The sequence below is a fragment of the Nannobrachium achirus genome (assembly GCF_963921795.1).
Source record: "Nannobrachium achirus genome assembly, chromosome: 1".
In the NCBI taxonomy this organism is placed as follows: domain Eukaryota; kingdom Metazoa; phylum Chordata; class Actinopteri; order Myctophiformes; family Myctophidae; genus Nannobrachium; species Nannobrachium achirus.
This window is the reverse complement of record NC_137810.1, coordinates 76,340,764-76,363,866: the sequence shown is the minus strand read 5'-3', so window position 1 is coordinate 76,363,866 and position 23,103 is coordinate 76,340,764. Positions and strand designations below refer to the sequence as shown.

At 44.4% G+C, this 23,103-nt stretch overlaps 2 protein-coding genes across 2 annotated transcripts; one reads left to right on the top strand and one right to left on the bottom strand.

The window, feature by feature from the left end:
- Window positions 1-4,133: 4,133 nt before the first annotated feature.
- On the bottom strand, window positions 4,134-6,824 carry LOC308303178 (leucine--tRNA ligase, mitochondrial-like; the record flags this gene model as incomplete). The annotated part of the gene is made up of 1 exon (XM_080747502.1): window positions 4,134-6,824. One exon carries the CDS (start codon window positions 6,822-6,824, stop codon window positions 4,134-4,136), a length of 2,691 nt encoding a protein of 896 aa, XP_080603628.1.
- Window positions 6,825-7,757: 933 nt separating this feature from the next.
- Window positions 7,758-8,948, top strand: LOC308303072 (small ribosomal subunit protein mS29-like; the record flags this gene model as incomplete). Its single annotated transcript, XM_080747392.1, is given in 2 exon segments — window positions 7,758-7,781; window positions 7,785-8,948. Coding segments are annotated over 2 exon segments (1,188 nt in total).
- Window positions 8,949-23,103: the final 14,155 nt, after the last annotated feature.

Genomic DNA, 23,103 nt, shown 5'->3' with positions numbered 1-23,103 from the left:
AAGTTAAGGGCTCCAGCCCCCTTTGCTGTATGTGCGCACGTGCCTGGCGAAAGCGCATCACATTACAGACTGATCATTTCAATGCCACCGTTTCTTTGCAAAAACACATTTCTTTTAGAAAACATTTGTATTCTTGTTTCTCCTAGTTTTATTGTTTGTAATGTGTAAATATGGCACTTTATTATGGGGAAAAACTGGTGTATTTTCCTTTTTTAAATCGCTAAAATAGCGCATTTTTGAACACATTTCCTTAACGCATTCTTAAAGACATTTCCTTAACGGTTAACGGTTAATTAACTGATAAGGCCTTTCGGTTATCGGTTAAGAAAAAATCTCCATTTGGCCATCCCTACGCTGGTGGCGCTATAACAGGCCAATGTGAGAAGGGTGGTATCTGTTCCTTGACCTATTGGGAATGTGCTTGCAAGATTTCACGCACATTGCAGGCTGTGTTCATGATTTGAGGTGTTTTTGGCTTTGGCCACTTTATCGCTGCTTGCAGCTATATTTATTATTATTATTATTATATATTTTTGTGTGTGTGTGTGTGTGTGTGTGCACTTCATAAGCATATTAGATAAAGGTCCTTAGATTGTGTGTAGAATGTTTCTTGCAAATTGCAAAAAAAAAAAAATCCTAATGGGTTTAAGCGTTTCACAAGCTGCTCGAAATGATATAGCGCCCCCCTTTGACCAATTGGAGTAAGATTGGTTTTAGTGATATTTGGAATAACACTCTACATCTTTGCCAAATGCCATGAATATGTTACTTTGCATGTATGATTTAGAGGCAGAAGAATAATTTGCATAAAACTGCAATATTCATTGAATTTATTAAAAAAGCCTGTTTCAATTTAAAACAAATCCGATCTGACAGATCTTTAGATATTGGTCCAAAGTTTATGTAAAAAAGGTTTTGTGCACGTGACGCGAAAGTTCCAGAATAAAAGCGGGTTTAAGTGTTTTACAAACTGCTCAAAATGGTGGAAAATGGCGGAGCTTACTTAACAAAGACACAGATGTCTTCTGCTTGAGTCAAAGCACGCGTGTAAGCAAGTTGCATGTCTTCAAACTAAACGAGTCATGACTTATGCCTGTTTGAAGTTTGAATTTTCAAACGCTTCGTATAGCGCCCCCCTTTGGCCAATTGGAATAAGATTGGTTTCAGTGATATTTTGACTAACCCTCTACATCTTTGCCAAATGCCATGAACGTGTAACTTTGCATGTATGATTTAGAGGCCGAAGAATAATTTGCATAAAACCGCAAAATACATTGAATTATAAAAAAAAAATCATTATTTAACGTACAAACTTCTCACCACATAGCCTGTGTAGATATAGGTTCAAATTTCATGTGAAAAAAGTTTTGTACGCTTAACGCAAACATTCCAGGAGGAGATAGATTTTTACTGTTTTTCATATAATTCCAAATTGTGGGAGATCTAAAGGTCAGAGGTCAAAAGTCAGAGGGTAAAAGTTGTTCGGCATGAGGAGACACATACGTCTATACAGGTTTCATGGCTGTACCTCAAACACAGCATGAGCTATACCTGTTCAAAGTTCGCACTTTCGAAGGCTTCCTACAGCGCCACCATTTGGCCGATTGCTGTAAAAAGTAATAGCACACGTCGCCACAGTAAGCTGAACACATTGATGTTTTTATTTTCATTTTCTCACTAAGTATGTAGGAGTAGAAAGGTGCCAAAGTATTGAGGAGAACTGACTGACTGACCTACTATGACTGATAGATAAATAATGACAATATCTAGAGTGTGCTCGCCTTTCAGGCGAGCCCACTAATAATAGAAAATGAATTGTCTTTGAGAAGTGTGCACTCTACCCGGGTAGTGAAAATAGAAAACACTTGTGTGTAGGCTACTCCCTGTGAGAATGAGTATTCCTTGTACCTGACTCAGTTCTGTATACTTGCGACTCTGATGAGTTTATCAGCTCGGTTCAGTTCAGTTCACTGCAGAATCCCAGAACCGATGCAGTGTGGCCACCACTACATCCAAACGCTCCTCCTGCAGATCTTCCTCACTGCGTTTTAGCTCGCAATCTCATTCAGCTGGGTTGAAACCAGATTTCCACCAGGACACAAAAAACAATCTGTACATAGCAGTACAGAATGAATAAAGTCAGTTAAAATACTCTTTTCTGTTATTTCTCTCCATATGGTACCATATTAACTTAACTATTAATCTTCTTTATCAATCAAATCAGTAACTAATTATTAACCATTACTCATAGATACTAGTACAGTTCTGTTCACATTGTGCTTTATTTAAGTCTGTCAGACTTGAACAGTAACACTGATTGGCAAAACCACATTATGACAGCTTCTCCTTTTTCAAACAAAATAAATGAATGAAATATATCATCCATTAAAGGATTTGTATCTTTTTATCTTGTTACCTTTTTACCTCATAAGATGAACTGTAATTTAACTGTTTTAAAAACCATGAAATTAAATTAATTACATTTTTAACTGCATCAAATAAATAAATGAAATGCACAATTTGTTCCCCTTTAACAGCATGAAATGCATAAGGTGCTCCCCTTTTAGCAGCATGGAATGACTGCAGTTCTACTGCATTGGGCTGAAGACAGTAATATGACCAAAAAACGTTCTTAAACTAAAATAAATATTTGCAAGGTATCAAAAATATAAAATGTAAACATTTCCCAACAATATCCCATCACTCCAATAGCATCTTTACACCTTGTGTTGTTTTCTGTAAAACATCCACTCATTGTTCATAAAATGGCTGCTGTCATGTTGGCACACACAACAACAACTTACTGGAGTTCTTCAGAAACAAAACACAGACAAAACTGCAACAGGAACCAGGATCACAAAAGCTGCACTGGATGTACTGCTCACAGAGGTAGTTTTCAGCAAAATTTGTACAGAAGCTAAGCTTAATAATTTCGTTTTTCAAAACTGAGCAGGAGCTCTCTCTTGTCTGTCTTCACTCTAGCAGGTTCAGTGCAGAATGACCGGATTCACCAGAGATTGCGCCCTCTACTGGTCAACATGTGCATAGGTGTTGAATTGAACCACAAAGTTAACCCTTTAGTGACAGCAAAATGCATTGACACCATAAAATGACTGAGAATTAGTGACACCATATAGGGGTTACATACTCGTTTACCAGAATCTCCCATTTCATGTTTTCAAATGAGTAAAAACATTTGAAAATAGCACATCTACAAGCTAAGTGTCACATCGACGCATTGTCCCCAGCCAAACTAAAGTAAAAATACCTCAAAATTGTACTTAATGTACTTAGTTACTTTAACACCACTGATTATTATTGAATTTGTTAAATTAAATCATGCTTAGTTGGCATCATGTAAATGACATTTCTGTAATTCAACTTATAAAACATAACTATAACTCATAACTAAACTAACTATCATAATATTTCAGCCTTGGCCAACCACAAAAAAGATTTAATGTTGATTATAATTATTCTCTGCCAGTGCTCTCATGACAGTTGGTTGGTTGTGTGCAGAGATGGGAAGTAACGAAGTACAAATACTTCGTTACTGTAACGTTTCTTCAGTACTTTGTACTTTACTGAGTATTCATTTTTCTGAGTACTTTTTACTTTTATCTGTTACATTTTAACACAAGTATCTGTACTTTCTATCCGCTACATTTTCAAAACAGGCTCGTTACTTTGGTTTTAATGCTAAATTAATGTTGCGCCGCTGCGCGGCAGATGAAACGAAACAATAAAATACTCAAGTAGAAATACCAGTACGCATTGTCGTAAGCGTCGCTTCAGGGAACACCAGCATGTTATGCTATGTTCAGTCGTAAGACGGTGGTGCGCATCGAAAATAGCAGATCTACAAGCTCACAGCGCGGCTAACCACGACGCATCGTGAATTTGTGAGTCTGCTGACACCATTTCTGCATGGAACGTCTCACAGCCAATCAATGACTACTATTTCACGTATCCCTCTCTGTGATTGGATGGGATACCGCCCGGCTGTTGTTGTTTTTACTCATAACGTGGAGAAAGTTGGATGAAAACAGTGGTCATTTATTAAGTTTCTGTTGGGAAATAAAAGCTAATAATCTGATTTAGGAACGCTGTATCTGCCTTTGATTCTGCAGACATCACTCGTCGACGAGGAAGTTGATGAGTGCGGTCCTCGGGGATAGGATGGCTCTCTTGACGCTGCGCTGCCCTAGGACACTCTGTCCCAGAGCGCTCTCCACAACCAGCTGCCGAACCCGCTCGGCATCCTGGGATATCTGCACGGGCACCGTCACCGTTCCACACAGCTGGTTGTTTACCCGTACACTGAACTCCATGGTGTCAGGGACCTCTAGGTACTGGGGGTCCACGGTGGGCCAGGGCTGCTGCAGTACATCTCCGCCCCGCCTGAGGAGGGGGCTGAGGGGATTGTTCACCTGGCACAGACCTGTCCAGAGTTCGGAGGTCAGATGGGGGGCCATGGGTGCTGTCATCATACACAACACGGCCAGAGCCTCCTCGAACTCCACGCTGTTCTGAACCACCCTGACCGTCGCACTGGCCAGTGTGTTGGTCAGACCCATCAGACGGGAAATGGCAGCGTTGAACAAGAAGTCCTCTGTCAAGTGGGCAGTTACCTGTTGAATGGCGTAGTTCTTGTTGTTCCAGATGTGACTGACCTCAGCCTGGTCTTTGTTCTTAAGCTTGGAGGGACAGGGGACGCCGCCCAGCTGCCGGGCTCTTCTCAGCTTGGACACCAGCTGCCACAGGCGAGACTGCCAGCGCAAGACACCAGGCAGGGCGTCCGTCTTGGCGTCCCAGAGGATGTCCTGTTCGGGCGGCGCGGCGTACAGGATGTAGAGTCGCGCGGTGTCAATGCCGTACCGTGAGACCACGTCCTGCGGGTCCAGGCCGTTGTGCTTGGACTTGCTCATCTTCTCCCAGGTCACCTGGAGCTCCTGCTGGCCGTCCCGCGACATGGGATCCTCACCTGTGAAGTCCACGTCCTCTCTGTGGAGGTACTGGCCACTGTGGGCCAGCTTGAACGTCTGGCCCTTGATCAGACCCTGCACCAACAGCTTCTTGAAAGGTTCCCTGTGAGTCACCATGCCCTGGTCCTTGCAGAAGTGACTGAAGAAGCGTGCGTAGTACAGGTGCATGACGGCGTGCTCCTTCCCTCCTATGTACACGTCCACGGGCAGCCAGTGGTCCACCAGGGGGCGCTCAAAAGGCCTGTCCTGGTTTTGGGGGTCCGCGTATCTGAAATAATACCAGGCTGAGTCCACAAACGTGTCCATTGTGTCCGTCTCCCTCCTGGCTGGCCCTTTACACCTGGGACAGGTGCAGTTGACCCAGTCGTGTGCCGCCTCCAGAGCCGAGGCTCCTTTCCCCGTCAGAGAGGCCAGCTTCGGCAGGGCAACAGGGAGCTCCTCTTCGGGGACGGCCACAGGACCGCAAGACTCACAATGCACCACAGGGATGGGCGTGCCCCAGTACCGCTGTCTGGAAATCAGCCAATCCCTGAGCTTGTTGCTGGTGAGGTGGCCGCCCACCCCCTTCTCTCTGGCCTTCTGGGTAATGGAGTCAAACGCCTGCTCTCTGCCCAGCCCGGTGAACTCCTCAGAGTTGAGCAGAGTGTGGCTCTGGTCTTCCTGGAGCTTCAGCACGGAGGTCCAGCTCAGACCCAGCCTGCTGGCCGCGCTCCTGTCCTCCTCGCTGCCGTCTGGGATCCCGATTACCGCGTCGAGGTGACCATCGAACGCCTCCCTGTGCGAGATGACGATGGGAACCTTGCGGCCGGTGAACAGGTTGCGGGCGGTGACCTCTGTCAGCGTGTCTGTGCCTGGCTGAAGGGCCTCCTCCAGGGCAGAGCGCACAGGGCTGGTGCCATGGAGCAGCCGGTGGGAGGGCAGGATGGCCAGGTACGCTGCTCCATAAACAGCCTCCGGGGAGGAGGTGTAGGCAGCCAGGCTCTCCCCGGTCTCCTCACCCTTCACCTTAAGCTTGAAGTCAAAGAAGCATCCGTTGCAGTCTCCGATCCAGTTGGCCTGCATGGACTTGACCCCGTACCACTCTGGGAGCTCGGCCAACGCGTCCAGGAGAGGCTTGGCATAATTGGTGGTCTTGATGAACCATTGTTTGAGCAGCTTGTGTTCCACCAGAGCCCCAGACCTCCAAGAGCGTCCGTTCTCATCCACCTGCTCATCAGCCAACACCGTGCGATCCACTGGATCCCAGTTCACCAGTGCCTCTTTCTGATAGGCCAGTCCTGCTTTGAAGAGCTTGACGAACAGATACTGGGTCCACCGGTAGTAGTCTGGGGAACAGGTGGTCACTTCCCGGTCCCAGTTAAAGCAAAGGCCCAGGCTGTCGAGCTGCTCCCGCATGGAGGCTATGTTACTTCTGGTCCACTCCTCAGGGTCGAGGCCTCTCTCGATGGCGGCGTTCTCTGCCGGGAGGCCGAAAGCATCCCAGCCCATTGGGTTCAACACCTGATGTCCTCTCATTCTCTGGAAGTGGCCGATGGTGTCACTGATGGTATAGACGCGCACATGTCCCATGTGCAGACGGCCCGACGGGTACGGAAACATGGAGAGGACATAAAACTTCTTCCTGCCAGAGCCCTCCTCCTGTGTATCCCTGCTCCACTGCTGCATGATGCGGGGATGCCACCACCGTTCCACCTTGCGCCGGTTCTCTGCTCGGTAGTCCTTCTCCCACATGCCCGTCTCACTGAACAGGGTGCGCAGGGTGCAGCCGGGGGGGCGGTGCAGGGGGAGAGGACCCCCGGGTCCACCCAAGCAGGCCAGCGCACGCAGTGATGCCGGCATGGCTCCGTCACACTATTAAGGATGACGTTTTATTTCCTGGTCCTGCTGTTGTTTATCTATAACGATACATACATAATTCCTTTTAAATCCCCTCAAACAGTCATAAAATGCGTCCAACTGACCCGGCCTCTCTGCTCGGCTCCATATATGGAGATCTACATATGATCTACAAGATCAACTTGGAAGGTAATTGATGACATCAGGGATCTCCATATATGAGCATGGATATCCAGGTGATGATAGTCAGCAGTCTTGACAGTCAACAATGTGATGTGAACAGCTGGCATTACGGACGGACGGACGGACGGACGGACGGACTGACTGATGGACAGGATGTGCCGGTCTCAGTAAACTGCAAACTACCGTCACAATGACATCGCTGACTCCATATATGGGCATGGCCGACCTTGATATACGGTATGGAGGTATGGAGCCAACTTATTGTGACATCACATACTGCAGTTGACATGAGCATTCCAGCCAACAGTATAAAGAGAGAGAGACTAAATTCACCCTATGCTCTCAGGCACCCCAACTCCAAGACTTAGCCCATTTCTCTAGGGCCATTCCGACTGCATTAGAGTTCAGCAGTACTGGTGTTCCATAGGGTTACATATGACATTATAGACAATTGGTCAGACATTGTAGCATCGTTAAACATTTAAGTAATTAAGAAAACAAAGCTTAAAAAGGTCTACTCTACAATATAGACAGTAGCCTATATACAATATGAGATTGACATGAGATTTGGGATTTACTCTTACTACGCTTACTCTTACTACACTTACTACTCTTCTGGTTAGTACATTTTCTCTAATCCTTCTCTTGTTCTGTTTCTTAACCACCACCTAGAAAGCACATTCCTCTCTGCTCCACACTGCACTGTTTGACCTTCTGCAGTCCCTGCATCCACTGACAGCTCCACTGACACACATGGCACTACACAGACTGTTCTACTGACTGAGGCCGACGGCAGCACAGGTCCGTCTCATGCACACCGGTCTGTGTGAGCAGCAGGAGGTTCTGGCCTTGGCGCCCGAGCACAAACAGGAACCTCTGTCCGTGTTCAGAACCCGGGAGACGGACCCGGCGCGTCACTCAGAGAAACATGCTGGACGATACTACAGTTTGCCCCCCCCGAACCTCAAAACCCTGTTCCCCCATGGCCTGCCACCTCGCTTCCAACAGCAGATTAAAACGTTCAATGAAGCCTGCGTGATGGTCAGACCACCTGCCCTAGAGATCATCTCCTACCTGCAGAGAGCCGACTACAGCAAACCTGCCCTCAGATACCTGCTGTACGGATTGAAGGGCTCTGGAAAGACCATGTCCCTTTGTCACACGGTCCACTACTGCTCCACACAGGGATGGCTGGTGCTACACATACCCGATGCTCACCTGTGGGTGAAGAACTGTAAGGAGCTGCTGGCGTCGTCCTTCAACCCGTCTCGCTTTGACCAGCCGTTGGAGGCCTCCACCTGGCTGCGCAACTTCAAAAACACCAACGACCGCTTCCTGTCCAAGCTGAAGACGACGCGTCGGTACGTGTGGACGAAGAGGGAGTTCACTGACGAGGGACGGCCTCTAGGGGAGCTGGTGGACCAGGGCATATGTCGTGCGAAGAGCAGCAGCGATGTCGCGGGAGCATTGATGAAGGAGCTCCGGCTGCAGAGCGGACGGCCGGACGCGGGCTTCCAATTGGCTGTTGCCGTGGACGGGGTCAACGCCCTCTGGGGGCGGAGCAGCCTCAAGAAAGAGGATAAGAGCGAAGTGTCTCCGGATGAGCTGACTCTGGTTCATAACCTCAGGAAGCTGATGAATAGTGACTGGTGCGGGGGGGCTGTCGTGGCCTCTCTCTCTCAGACAGGGTCTCTCTACAGGCCCAGCGCCACCTACCTGCCCCAGGAGCTGCTGGGGGAGGAGGGTTTCGACAGCATGGACCCCTTCGTCCCGGTGTCGGTTTCGAACTACACCGAGAAGGAGTTTGAGAGCTGTTACCTGTATTATTTGGACCGCTGCTGGCTACAGCACGCTCACGGTGGAACGGAAGAAGGAAAGAAAGAACTCGTCTTTCTGAGCAACAGAAACCCTGCTGCTCTGGAGAGACTGTGTGCATTTATCTGAACACAGATGCACACTAGGGTTTAATACTGGGACCCCGGGATCCGGTCTTCCCGGGCAGAGTGCACGTAATTTCCCTCCCGGGAATTGGCGGCGGGACCCTCGTCCCGGAGGTTATGTTTTTTCTTCTTAGAAAATACAATTTACTAGCAGCGCAGAGGCAATTAGACTGCCTGACACGTTACCCTTGCCAGCCATGCAAGCTGCAAGCAAGTTTCAGCTGTGTTTTCAGCTGTGTGGAAGGATTTTACCAATCTCTGTCATCGAAAATAGCTGATCTACCATCTCACAACGCAGCGCAAAGTGCTGCGTTGTGAGCTTGTAGATTGTCTGTTTTCACTAGTCTAGGCTAGGGATGTTAATCGACGCATTATTTGCGAATCGACGCGTCGCGGCCGAAAATCGACGCGTCGATCGACTTTTTTTCATTTTTTTCCCGCTAAGCTGCAGCTGAGAGGAGACCACAACGGCGCATTACTTTAAGCAACACAACTTGCAGCAGCACCCACCAGAACTTGCATCAAAGCCCTAATAATAATTATAATAAACAATTGCTCTTCCTTGCGTTAGCAGCACAGAGTCTGTTCTCTAGAGACTAGAAGCGGAGTCCATGGAACAGTTCCGTAGTGGGAGCTCTCAGGCTAACACCCCAGGCTAGTGTATCAAAATGTGGGGCTTTGTTTGGTCTGCCTCGCTGGCTCGCTCTCCCTCCCTCTCCGACCGTGTCCACGGGTGTGTGACGTGTCGCATTAACGGCGAGTAGTGTATTTATTTTGTGTTGTGTTTTATTGTCAATCTTGACAAAATCACTGCACACGAGGCGACGTTGCCATTAAATAAGCGAGCTTTCGTGTCAAGCATGCATGCAAAGGCAGGAGGTAAACAACACATCCAGTCAGCGCGCACTGCTATGATGCGTGCTCACGAACAGACCAGCAGTGTTTCTCAACCAGTAGTCCGCGGACCTGACCAGCGGACTGGATTGCATGCGAATCTGCGATCCATGCATGCAACACAGACATTCACTCGTCCCCGACACAGACACACACACACACACACACACACACACACACACACACACACACACCGGTCCTCTCACATTTGGAAAACATTGACGCTTATAACGAACAAGTGATTAAAACATTTATGGGGGAAAAACTTTAGAAAAAAAAAATAATAATAAAAAATATTAAAATAAAATAAAAAACTTTTTTCGATTTTTCGACTCATACTTTTTGATGAGCATGAGTCGATTTTCGAGTCGATTTTCACATCCCTAGTCTAGGCTACATAGGCTACTTCTTAAAGTGATGCGGAGAAAACACTGACAGATGATAATGGCGCATTTACTTTCTTATCGTTGCATTAATTATGCTCTTAACGTTTTTACATGAGAAAAAAAAGGGGGAAAAAATCCACAATCAGCTAAATGAAGCGCACGCACAATGTTCGCGATAAGCTGCGGTGTGGTGTCGCGCCCTGTGAGCTTGTATATCTGCTATTTTTCTATAACTATGAAACGCTAGATTTGCCACAAAATGCCAAGATATACCGGTATAACTGTAACCACCAATAACGCATGCATGAGATCATTCGAGTATTTCACACTGCACGAGTTACTTTCTTGAAATCGGCTGGTTGTGGTTTTCGCCGACAAGATTGATCACCGACAGATCACCGACAAGGGGTCACACTGATAAGGAGAATAGTTTATGTTTATATTAAACATTGCATTTCACTCTAAACATTCTGAATTGCATTCTGAATTATCGGAAATCTGACAATGTGATGTTGAACCCCCCCATATTCTCTGACCAGTTTGGTTCATCGACCCCATGTAGTGTGCTCTATTGTTTCAGATTGCTAATCAACGACTGTCTGCGTTTAATGTATTGGGAGTCTTTTGACAGTATTGTTCTCTGTAAATATCCATGTGTGAAGTTTGTCTCAGTCTGCCAGAGGTGTTAGGGCCTTGGTCCGGCCTCTCTGGGGTTGTGGGAGGAACTTGACACAGTATATGAGATGGTGTTTTTACTGTATGCTTGAGAGCTCTCACGAATAAAACCAGGAACGTTGTACTTCTTTCTCCTCAACTGCGTGATTATTTTCAGACTAAAAGGTGGAAATTCCTATCTATCAATGGTTCCCTGACCGCGGACTCAATATATCTGGTGCGCTGCTGTGGACGTGGTTCTTCTACACCCAGCAACTGCTCAGATTGACGAGTAAAAGAACTACGGCGAAAATTCGGTTAAGTATTGGTTTTATTCGTTAAAATAGGTTAATTTGAACAATTGGCTATAAAATTATAATACATTAGAAGTGGAGATCTGATGTAGTATATTTTAAATTAATTCTGCTTAATATGTACTAAATTTTAAAACATACTTAAAACATTTATAGTTTATTTTTATTTATAGTTTTAATTTGCCAGTGCAAAAGTTTTAATTTGCCAGAGTGCAAAAGTTAAGGAGTCTATAGTAGACAACTTGAAGTCAAGTTGTATTTATGTCTAAATAATTCAGGAAGATGGGCCTACCGGGTTTTATTTAGGATGTCTGTCATGTATAGTGTCTTGTCTTGTTTTACATGTTTGTCTTTAATTAGCCACCTTGAAAGTCAGTTGGTATTTATGTTTTACATGTTTGTCTTTAATTAGCCACCTTGAAAGTCAGTTGGCATTTATCAGTGTTGTATTGTTTTACATGTTTGTCTTAGTTTTACATGTTTGTATTTCATAGCCAATTTGAAGTCAATTGGTATTTATGTGTAAATTTGATTTCATATTTCAGTACGACAAGCAAGCTAATTGATGATATTATCTGGGTAACTATTCGGTGTGTGGAAGGCACGATATAATGCGGCTTGGATAAAACGAAGCGGCGATATAAAAGGCACCATTTACCATTATTTACCAACTATTTAATATAAGATGTCAAAAACAAGATTGTTGCCTGTTTTATGTTTCAATATTTTGTCTTTTACTAGCCAACTTGAAGTCAGTTGGTATTAATAAGTGTTGTCTTGTTTATATGTTATATGTACACTATTTGAGGGACCAACTTTGGGCTTAGTTTTTAAGGTTTCTGGCATGGGGACGCCCGGCAGAAACCGTTTAGGCTACAGGTCATTGGTGAATTGTTTGCAATCCTCTTTAACCGTTTACACGTCAGACTTTTAGTCTGTCATTTAATCTGTGTTTCTTCTCCAGGTATTTGTATAAAAAGGGGTTGGAGGCTGTCTAATGTAACAATTATTTTAATGTCCCAATTTCCTTCAGGGTTTGCTTGCAGTTTTAATGTGAATTTATATTTGTGTCACTCCTCCTAAGATGTGTGTTGTGAGTGACTAACGAGTGACTAACGACTAACTACTAATTCTAACTAACTACTAATTCTAACTGTACTTGGCATGCGCGTCGGATGTTTTCATATTATTTGTCCAGTAAAAGGGAATGGCAGATCTTCAAGGACTCAACACCAAGGGTCTGTCAAGAAGGTGCATTTGGGCCATGGTAAACGTATCAATGGTTTGTATCACACATTTGAGGGGTTGCTAAGAATGTTGTGAAAAGAGGTATGCGAGAAAAATACAAATGTTTAAAAAGAAAAAACGGGGGATAAGGGGAATTTATATGTTTCTGTTCAAACATTGTATTTTTCTCTAATCGTACTGCAAATAATTTCTTGATCACCTCTTGCCGTGAATTATTTAAACATTATTTAGACATGTGCATGTTATAGCCTACTATATGAATCTGTATATTGACTAAGCTACTGTATAAGCCTACCGCACATGTCCTATCCGGATGTGATTTAATTTGTTTTGAACAAAACCTTGGTAAAAATAAAACGTGATGATTTGACTTGTACTAACTTTTCTATTTCCTTTTCAGAGATGGTGTGTTAGCTTCCGGGTTACTGGATTCATGAAGGACTACCAGAGACGAAATTGTAATTAGCCTACTCTACACCACAGAAGGATGGGAACCGCTCCGCCATTCCGTTCTTTCCAGTACTTCATATCTGCAAAGCTGAGTGATCGCGGAGGGTTTTTCATCATAACATGCAACACAGATGCTGCCTCCCTGTCACTGAACATTCCATTAACGATGGAGAAATGGACTGGGCTATTTTCTCAACCCCAAATACTTGAACAGACAGTGCAACTAACTTCCCCTGAACAATACACTGAAAAGGATCTGACCTCCAACTCTGGAAGTCGGTTCGAAGAAACGCCCAAGATTGTGTTATAAAATGTAAATAATTGTCCACGTGATCATGGCCAAATGGTATAATGGATCCGCCCCATATATAGTCCTGAGTTTCCTAAAAAAGAGGTTTCCTCAGTTCACATGATTCACAGGTTTAGGAGAGAGAATGTTTTGTATACTTGTGTTCCCGTTGTTGCAAATTGATTATGTACGCAAGTGAAATACAAGTGTTTAAAATAAACAAATGTGGGATTGATAAGGAGAATAGTTTATGTTTATATTAAACATTGCATTTCACTCTAAACATTCTGAATTGCATTCTGAATTATCGGAAATCTGACAATGTGATGTTGAACCCCCCCATATTCTCTGACCAGTTTGGTTCATCGACCCCATGTAGTGTGCTCTATTGTTTCAGATTGCTAATCAACGACTGTCTGCGTTTAATGTATTGGGAGTCTTTTGACAGTATTGTTCTCTGTAAATATCCATGTGTGAAGTTTGTCTCAGTCTGCCAGAGGTGTTAGGGCCTTGGTCCGGCCTCTCTGGGGTTGTGGGAGGAACTTGACACAGTATATGAGATGGTGTTTTTACTGTATGCTTGAGAGCTCTCACGAATAAAACCAGGAACGTTGTACTTCTTTCTCCTCAACTGCGTGATTATTTTCAGACTAAAAGGTGGAAATTCCTATCTATCAATGATTATACTATAGGAGGAAAAAAAAATGCTTTCTCCAAAAAAATGTACATAGTGTTAAAATTATGTTTTTACGTGGCCACACCCATCAGGTTTGGGTGTATGGTAAAGGGGGAGAGGTTGATTATATGATGTCATTAACTCAGTGTTTTTCAGTCAGGCTTTCAGCTTTCAGGAAGTAACCAACAATACACAGGGAAGGCAAATTTGCACATTATAACCCCACCCTGTGGTCTATTAGAGTAATGATTAACTTCATAGACACATAGGCCTATACAAAACAGAAAAGGTACAAAACTATGGCACCACCAAATAAAAGGGCCGTAACAGACACGATGGAGCTTGAGTCTACGACCGGAGCAGTGGCCATAGAACTTCCTCAGAATTATTGAAGATCTACAGACCATACTCTACTGACTATTGGTCCGCTGGCCGGCCGCCCATTACCTCATTTTAACCTAGGATTTTCCATGTATAAAAAGGGAGGTGTGATATGGGTCTCACATTCTTCATTAGTGACAGATGGGTTAGATGCATCTTAGTGAGTGCAGTTTTCAGTTCCTGTGTGAAGCAACTTGAGAGAAGAGATGTGTTAGTAACTTAAGGTAGAAGATCTGAGACCATGTAGGTCTATACGTTTGGTATGTACGGCAGTCTTCAACGTTTTCAGGCCAAGGACCCCTTAGTTGAGAGAGAGATGAAGCAGTAAAGGTTGTCAGGATCGGGACTCAAACTTGCGACCACTACCCTGTGGCCCAGGCCCCCGGACCCCTGTTGAAGACCCCTGATGTACAGTATGGTATATAGATCAGTAGAGGCATATTATCTGTCTGTTAGGGAATTGGGAAGTGTTCAGAGAATCAACATAGCACTGAACTGATCAGCATACCTTTCATCAGTGCCGTTTTACTGACAATTGCTCATTGCAAAACAATGGTGTCATGTATCTACCGGTACATGTAGCTGAAAAGGAAACAACTCAACGCAACGCTTAGTCTTAGACCCTCTATACTTAATATAGCAAAACAGACGTGGGTTAAACTGTACCTTAACTCTTTTTCAGCCTAGACTACACCCAGTCTACATAGCAGATCTACAAGCTCACAACGCGTCACGTCGTGACACGTCATGAGCTTGTGGATCAGCTATTTTTTTGGTGAATTCTCCCCCCAGAATAAGAATGCTGGGGTTTAAGTGGTTAATGCTATCAGGCAGACATGCATGCCTTTCTTCATGCAGTTGAAAACCTGTGTAAGCCAACTCTTTCTCCACAATTACATTTCATCGATAATCAATAAGGGAACCGATTAAGAATAGGATGGATAAGTAGAACAACTAATGGCATTCAGATTTCAATGAAATAGTATAATTTCCCATGTCAGCCTGATAAAGATCGACCACTGTATTGGTTATAATTATTAGTCATATGTTACAAAGGGAAATGTTCAGCTTTTAATATTGGTGGACGCACAGACTAGTCCCCAGCGGGAATTGAACCCAGGACCTTCTAGCTGTGAGGCGACAAGAAGGTCCTGGGTTCCTGCTGGGGGCCTGATGGATGGGAAAGGAACCGGTTCCTTCCACGTGCTATGTCCTACTGGGGAATCTCCCCCCTGTCAGGTGAACAGAAGCAGCTTGGCCTCATGCATAGAAGGAAGCCTGAGGTCAGTTTGTTGCACTCTCCAGGTTGGCAGAGGTAGTGTAGCGCTCAGCATTACATTAGACAATTGACTCTTGGTTACAAAAATCGTGCAAATCTGATGGGCATGGGATGAAAACAGAAGATAAATTAAATTAACAATCTATGCAAGAGACTGTCCAAGAACAGAGAGCAAAGGGAAATTAAATTAATGTAAGTACTAGTTATAAATCATTCATATGATGTATTATTGCCTTATAACAAAGCTTCGCCACACTAAATGGTCAAGTAATCCTTGCATCTTTATTTAACAGTTGAAATAAGTAAAACAAAATCTTGTACATAATTATTCCAACACCAGCTTTTTTTTCTGTCTTTTTGTTTTTGTTTCCTTTTCCCTTTTTTATTTATTTTATTATTATTATTTTTTGCCTGCCAGCATAATATAACAGCATTCTAAAGAATGCAATTGACACATTTTAAACAAACAAAAAAAATGGAGGAAAACAAAAAATGGTAAATGGTGCATTTGAGCGCCACCCTACCCCTGAGTCACTGTTGCTACAAAAGCTGTTTTAAAGAATGCATAGTGGTAGTTAGTACTATAAATAGTAGGCCTACTATTATTAAAATCTCGGATGGGAAAAGCACAGGACAGTAAAAATCAGATACAAGGTCTAAAGGATTTAAACTCAAGAAAGCGCAATAGCTTACATTGGGGTCCTTTTGTATTCAATTCATATATTTTATTTTCAAATGAATAGGCCTATTATGTATTTTATTGGGGACATGGAATAAAGGCGTTCAACAAATATGAACATAATAGCGTTATGTAACTAGAATGATCATATTAGGCTAGTGACTCCTAGCCTGACACTTCAGTCCGCACATCACCCCCCCCTGTTGGTAGTGTGTGTTGTCTGTATGTCACCACTGGAGGGCAGTGGAGTAATGCCATAGAGTATATTGCGCTATTGAGTGACCCCATAGCCTGGAGCGATGGTCGCATGCGATTGGTAGTTATGAGGACAACAAGCAAGATCAACTCTAGTTTCACATATTAATTAATTTATTAATGTACTTCATCACCTGCATTCGTGTGTTCAATTGAGGCACACGTTTTTAATCAATTATCATTAGAAGTATCATGACATATCAAACACGCTACGTCCGTCTCCTGGACAACCAAGCGTCCAATCACCGTGACCGTCCTTTTTGGGCTATGGGATCAGCGTGGATCGCGTATCTATTCCGCTACGCTTGGTAGGATAAACATCCGGTCAGGACCGGATACGGAAACGACTCGTGTGCACCTACGTGTGTGTAGGTGGAATTGACCGGATACAGTAGGGCGGGCTCAAGAACGGATATGAGCACTGAACAGAAAATAGAAAAGCTCTGACCTTGTGAGGAGCTCGAGCTGCTCACGGAAACACAGAGCTAAGCGCTGAAGCAGCAGCGCTGAGCTCAGATCCACGTCCACTGTGACAAAGAACTCGAGAGAGTGTCTTTGTGCGATAGCGAGTAAAAGATGTGAAAACAAACAGGAGGAATTTCCACTCGACGTGCAAGCTGTTTTGCGGGCTAGCGCTAAGCTAGCTAACTTTAAGTACAGTCTGGACAAGAGTCCATTACTACAAGTGAACAGACGTTTTCCAGTGAGAGTTTAACTTAACCCAGTTGGATGTTTTGAGGGACATTCTGCCGTTTTCAAGCTGAAGACACAAAGAGGACTTAAAACCAGATAGAGCTTTGAGCAACACGCAGACTCAAAGTTCCTCTGGCAACGTGGGATGAGATTGAGAATAGGCCTACAACAAGTGAGTGAAATACCACGTTAACATGTTAAATGAGAATACAGTGAGTGAAATACCACTTTAACATGCTGCTAAACCTGAACCAGTGACGGTTGTAGTACTGAAGGACATCCAGTAACGTTAACTAAGATACCACTTTAAATTTTTAGGCATTTATTTAGGAGACACTTAAAGGATTGATTGATTGATTGAAGAATTTATTAGAAGTTTGCAATAGAAAAAGGTACAGTTTCATGACAGCACAAATCACTGGTACAAGGTCAACTAAAAGGAGATCCTAGAAAGCCGAGGCTTATTTCCACAGGAACCACACTATAAGTATCTCATATAACATTGAAAGACAGACGAATAGAACATAGTACTTTATCTAGGATAATATCAGTTTCAAAAGCATAACATCAAATACAAAGGCAGAAAAAAAAGGGGTGGGGGCTGGGGGGAGCATGGGGGCTTAGTCTATTTACAAGTCACGGGTAGCACTAGCAGCTGCCTGAAGGTGACTTTTCATGCCAATTTTGAAGGAGGCTAGGGATTTGCACTCCTTTAAGGCTTGTGGAAGGGCGTTCCACAACGAGTTAGAGCCTTGTTTAGTGTTAAATCTACGTTGATGATTAGTGGAGCTGCCTCTGGTGTTGTGATCGTGAACATCCTTGACCTTTTAGAAGTAGTTTGTCAGGTACATGGGTATCCTGTAGCTCCTTTCGGAACCCCTCACTCCACTGCTACGCAGCTCCGAGATGGGGTTCCTACTGGTAGCATGCCGGAATCCTCCGGCTGGATCGCCGATCCGCCGTTAGGGAACACTTCTTACCTTTTGGTGAACACTCTATCCAAAAAGTGACCGGTCTCTATTCATCTATAATCGTTTTTACTTCTTTAAGGTGGAAGAAACTCGAAGCAAGGGGGTGAAATAAAGTTTTTATATCGCTCGAAAGACCAGCCGGCTCTGTGTTTTCCCCCCGTTGTAGTCTCGCGTAGCTGTGAGCATTTGACCAAATCGCGGAGGCAACAGCCTGGCCACGCGAGACTACAACGGGGAAAACACGGGAAAACACAGAGCCGGCTGGTCTTTCGAGCGATATAAAAACTTTATTTCACCCCCTTGCTTCGAGTTTCTTCCACCTTAAAGAAGTAAAACGATTATAGATGAATAGAGACCGGTCACTTTTTGGATAGAGTGTTCACCAAAAGGTAAGAAGTGTTCCCTAACGGCGGATCGGCGATCCAGCCGGAGGATTCCGGCATGCTACCAGTAGGAACCCCATCTCGGAGCTGCGTAGCAGTGGAGTGAGGGGTTCCGAAAGGAGCTAGGTATCCTGGAGGTGTAGGTGTATCTTGTACACCAGGCCCATTGCAAGATGCTGTACTCTGTCAGCTACTTTGAGCCACCCCACGCTTTCGTGGTGATGATCGATAAGGAGGCATTCAGACCAAAACACTGCCTTTTATCATTCCCCTTCATACCTGCTTTAGTCGATTTTTTTCATAGCTGCCCCTGTTGCTAGTTTTTGACTGCCCCTGTTGCTAGATTTCGCGGGCCCTCTCATAACTAACATGGTAGATTGTCCTCAGGCTAGTGCGGTTATTTCTTTAGCTTCAAAGTTATTGTCTCCACCAGCCGAAGGCATGGGGGAGACTAGAGTATGTTTTCGTCTCCGTCCGTCCAGCCGTGCGTTCTCGCAGTTTGTTACCACCTAATCTCATACGCCGTTGGCCCGGTCGCTGCCAAAATGAGCACACACACTCCCTGGATGCCAATTCAGAACCTCTGACCCACATTTTTCAAATGGGCCTGTTCTAGCGCCACCATGAGGCCGATGTTCGCAAAACACATTTCTGTACACTACTCTTACAGATTTTGTCCAAAAAGCCTACAAATCGGTAGGCAGTATCTCGACAGTCTTGTGATCGACATGAATCTGTCCGATTTTGCATATTCCATCCTAATTGGCTAAGATTGGCTTCCAAAGTTTGTAGGATTAAGCCGTTTTGAACAAAATGCCTCAAATCACAAACGCAAAGTGCAATTATCACACAAATTCCCACTAAGCAGAGGAAGAAATGCCACTTATTTTCTTTTTTAAATCAGCCTCATGGTGGCGATATAACAGGCCGATTTGTGGTTTTACTTAATAACTCCACTGATCAGTTTCAAACTTTGTAAGCGCACTCCCTAGAGGCCAAGGAAAAGCCCTTTCCCTGCATCTTTCACATCACCCTTTTACAGCGCCACCATGAGGCTGTTTTTTGACAAACACATTTTTTGACAGTACTCCTACAGATTTTGGCCAAAAATCACGCATATCGGTAGACAGTATATCTAATAGTCATGTGATCAAGAAGGATCTGTCTGATATTTCATATTCCTTCCTAATTGGCTAACATTGGCATCCAAAGTTTGCAGGATTGGTCCATTTTGAACAAAATGACTTAAAGCATGAACGCAGCTTGTGATTACAGAGAAATTCTGCACGCACATTCCCACTAGGTCAAGGAACAAATGCCACTCCTTTCACATTGGCCTGTTATAGCGCCACCAGCTGGTCGACTTTTGCCAAACAAACCTTTGCAACAAAATACCTCAAATCATGCATGCAGCATCACATTGTCGTTAAAGGCCAAAGAAGACATGGCAACTTTTTCACATTTAGCTCCACCAGGAGGCCACAATAATTAATACCTGACCTGGTGGAGACCTGTGCTCGGAAGAGCACTGCTTCTAGTTATTTTTTTATTGGATTGTGTTTACACAACATCCTGAGACCAACCAAACCGTTGTTTCGACCTCACAGGCACCATTACTTGTCAAACAGATGAGAAGATCCTCTGCTCCTCCCCTCCCTTTCTAGGCTCTCCTCTCTCTGCTCTGGTGCAGAGCAGAAGCCGATTGACAAGTAAGGGTGCCTGTGAGGTCAAAACAGTGGTTTGGTTGGTCTCAGGACGTTGTGTAAACACAATCCAATAAAAAAGACTAACTTTGAAGCTAAAGAAATAACCGCAATAGCCTGAGGACAATCCATCATGTTAGTTATGAGAGGGCCCACGAAATCTAGCAACTGGGGCAGCCGAAATCTAGCAACAGGGGCAGCTATGAAAAAAAAAAGAGAAAAACGACTAAAGCAGGTATGATAAAAGGCAGTTTTAACCCTATATGTGTTTTGGTCTTAATGCCTCCTTTAATCCAGAGTGATCATTAGTAAGGAATACACGAGGTTGTACATGAAATGCTGAAAGTCTAAAGTATGATATACCTTTTTGTATTGTATTACCTGGCATTTGTCTACATAACGTGCTGTCTAAAATACATTTTAGCCTTTGCATGAGCCTCATTTTACTAACCCAGGACAATGTGAGGGGACAGTTGAGGTTTTAGGCTGTATGGCCCTGTAGTAGGCTAATCACTCGACTATCTCTGTCTCTCACTCCCTCTCTCTGCCTGTACTGTGGAGAAGCCTAGTTGTGCCGCCCCTATTCTCTCTCCACACACACACGCAAACGTGTGCGCACGCACGCACACACGCACACACACACACACACACACACACACACACACACACACACACACACACACTGTCACACTGTCACACACTCTTAACACATATGGTGCCAACCCCGAGTTTCCCGAGTTTGTATTGGTACTAGTGCTGTGCCAACCCCGAGTTTCCCGAGTTTGGGCCGTTTTTGAAAAAAAAAAAAAAAAAAAAAAATTCAAATCTTTTTTTTTTTTCAAAAAAAATTTTTGGACCTCCAGAAATGTATTAGGCATGATGGCGATCGCGAAATTGCATGTTTAACCCCCATACCAACCCATTCTTTCAAACATGGCAGCCATGTTTGTTTACATCTGAAGAAAACATAATGGCTGATAAATCATGAATGCCTGAACGGATTTCCAAGCGGATGTTTTTGTTTGAAAGCTGTGAACAGCATCTACACACGTGGTGCATCATCTAGGCATGGGCGTGCACTTTTTACACACTTGCACAATTACATGGAAGTCTATGGTAACCATGGCAACGCGAGACATTGAAGAGAAAAAAATCATTGCAACATAAGTGTTAAGCTAGCGCGGACTGACACACACACACACACACACACACACACACACACACACACACACACACAGATTATCTCTCTCACCTTGGATATACCTCAAATATATAGCCTACTAACCTTTCTTTGTATAACCATGCTTTTGCATGGTTATACAGTCTATTCTCCCACTGGGCTGGGCTTGGGTGTCCTGGGCTGCACTGGACTCTACTGGGCTCTGGTAGGCTGTGTTGGGCTCTGGTGGGCTTTGCTGTGCTAGGCTCTTAGGCTGTATGAGGCAGTAATGTACTATAGCCTAGAAATGTTCATGTAAAACTATAGGCCGTTCACACAAACTCAAGTGAAAACTATTGCCTGTGTACACAGTGGTTAATCCCAAGTGCAAGGAGCTACAGGGCTGGCGGGAGCCTGGTGCAGCCTGGTGGAGACTGTTGGGGTCTGGTGCAGCCTGGTGGGCCTTGTTCTGTCCTATTCCATCCAGATCCGGCCTGGTGTAGTCTATCGCAGCCATCTAAATACCCCCCTATCCTAGTTTATTCTGCTGGGCTGTGCTGGACTCTACTGGGCTGTATTGGACTTTGTGGGTTGTGCTGGGTTCTATTGGGCTGTACGGGGCAGTACCTTTCTATATATATATCCCAAAAATGTTTATGTAAAACTATTAGTTGTGCGACGTGCTCACAAACTCATGTAAAAACTATTGCCTGTGTACACATTGGTTAATCCCATATGCGAGGAGCTACAGGGCTGACGAGAGCCTGGTAGAGCCTGTTGGGGTCTGGTGCAGCCTGTTGGGGTCTGGTCTGGCCTATTCCAGCCAGATCCGGCCTGGTGTAGCCTATTGCAGCCATCTAACTATGGCCGAATCCTGAGGCCTCAATGTCCAGTTTACCATTTCCCTTAGTCTTAAATCCAGCACGGATGGATATGAAGACTGCCTCGCGGGCCATTTCCCTGACCGCAGGATCATCGTTGTTAAGCATATTGATAATGTGGCTGGTTCTGGTGGCGGTGTAAACCCACTCTATGTTCGGTACACCCAAACCACCCTCTCTGATGGGCTGAAAGAGGATGGCGTGGCTGGAGTGGGTATTAAGACAGAACCAGACCCTCACCAAACGCACTGTCTTGTTATTCATTTCTGTAAGGGAGTTCTGTGGCAAATTAATATTTGAGAAAAAAATAAAACCTCGGTTCGAAGTGAAGCGGTGAACTTTTATTCTATGTGTTCTAGAGCTATGAACTCTGTGATCTATACATTCTTCCTATTCTAAATGAATGAATGATTTTATCTGGAGGGCCGAATTGTCATGTGAAGCTTGACCAATCCTCAAAGTATGGTCTCAAACCTGTTCATTCTGGACTGGAATGACCATATATGGACATGAACGGGACACACAAAGCCACTCCTTGGAAGCGGCTTTCACCGCTTCAAAAAAGATAATTTTGGCACACACACACACACACACACACACACACACACACACACACACACACACACACACACACACACACACACACACAGAGAGAGAGAGAGCATGAGAAATACTAATCCAGCCCTCGTTTTTAAATGTCTTTCTTGGATAGACCACTCTGTTACTGTACTTACTGTTACTGTACATACAGGTCTACTAGGTTACTAACTGACCAGCCACAACAAAATGTGTTGCTCGCTCGTCGCTCCAACTTGCTTGGAGATCACAGTGATGTTAATAGGTTTTTAATGTAATGAGTCCCGG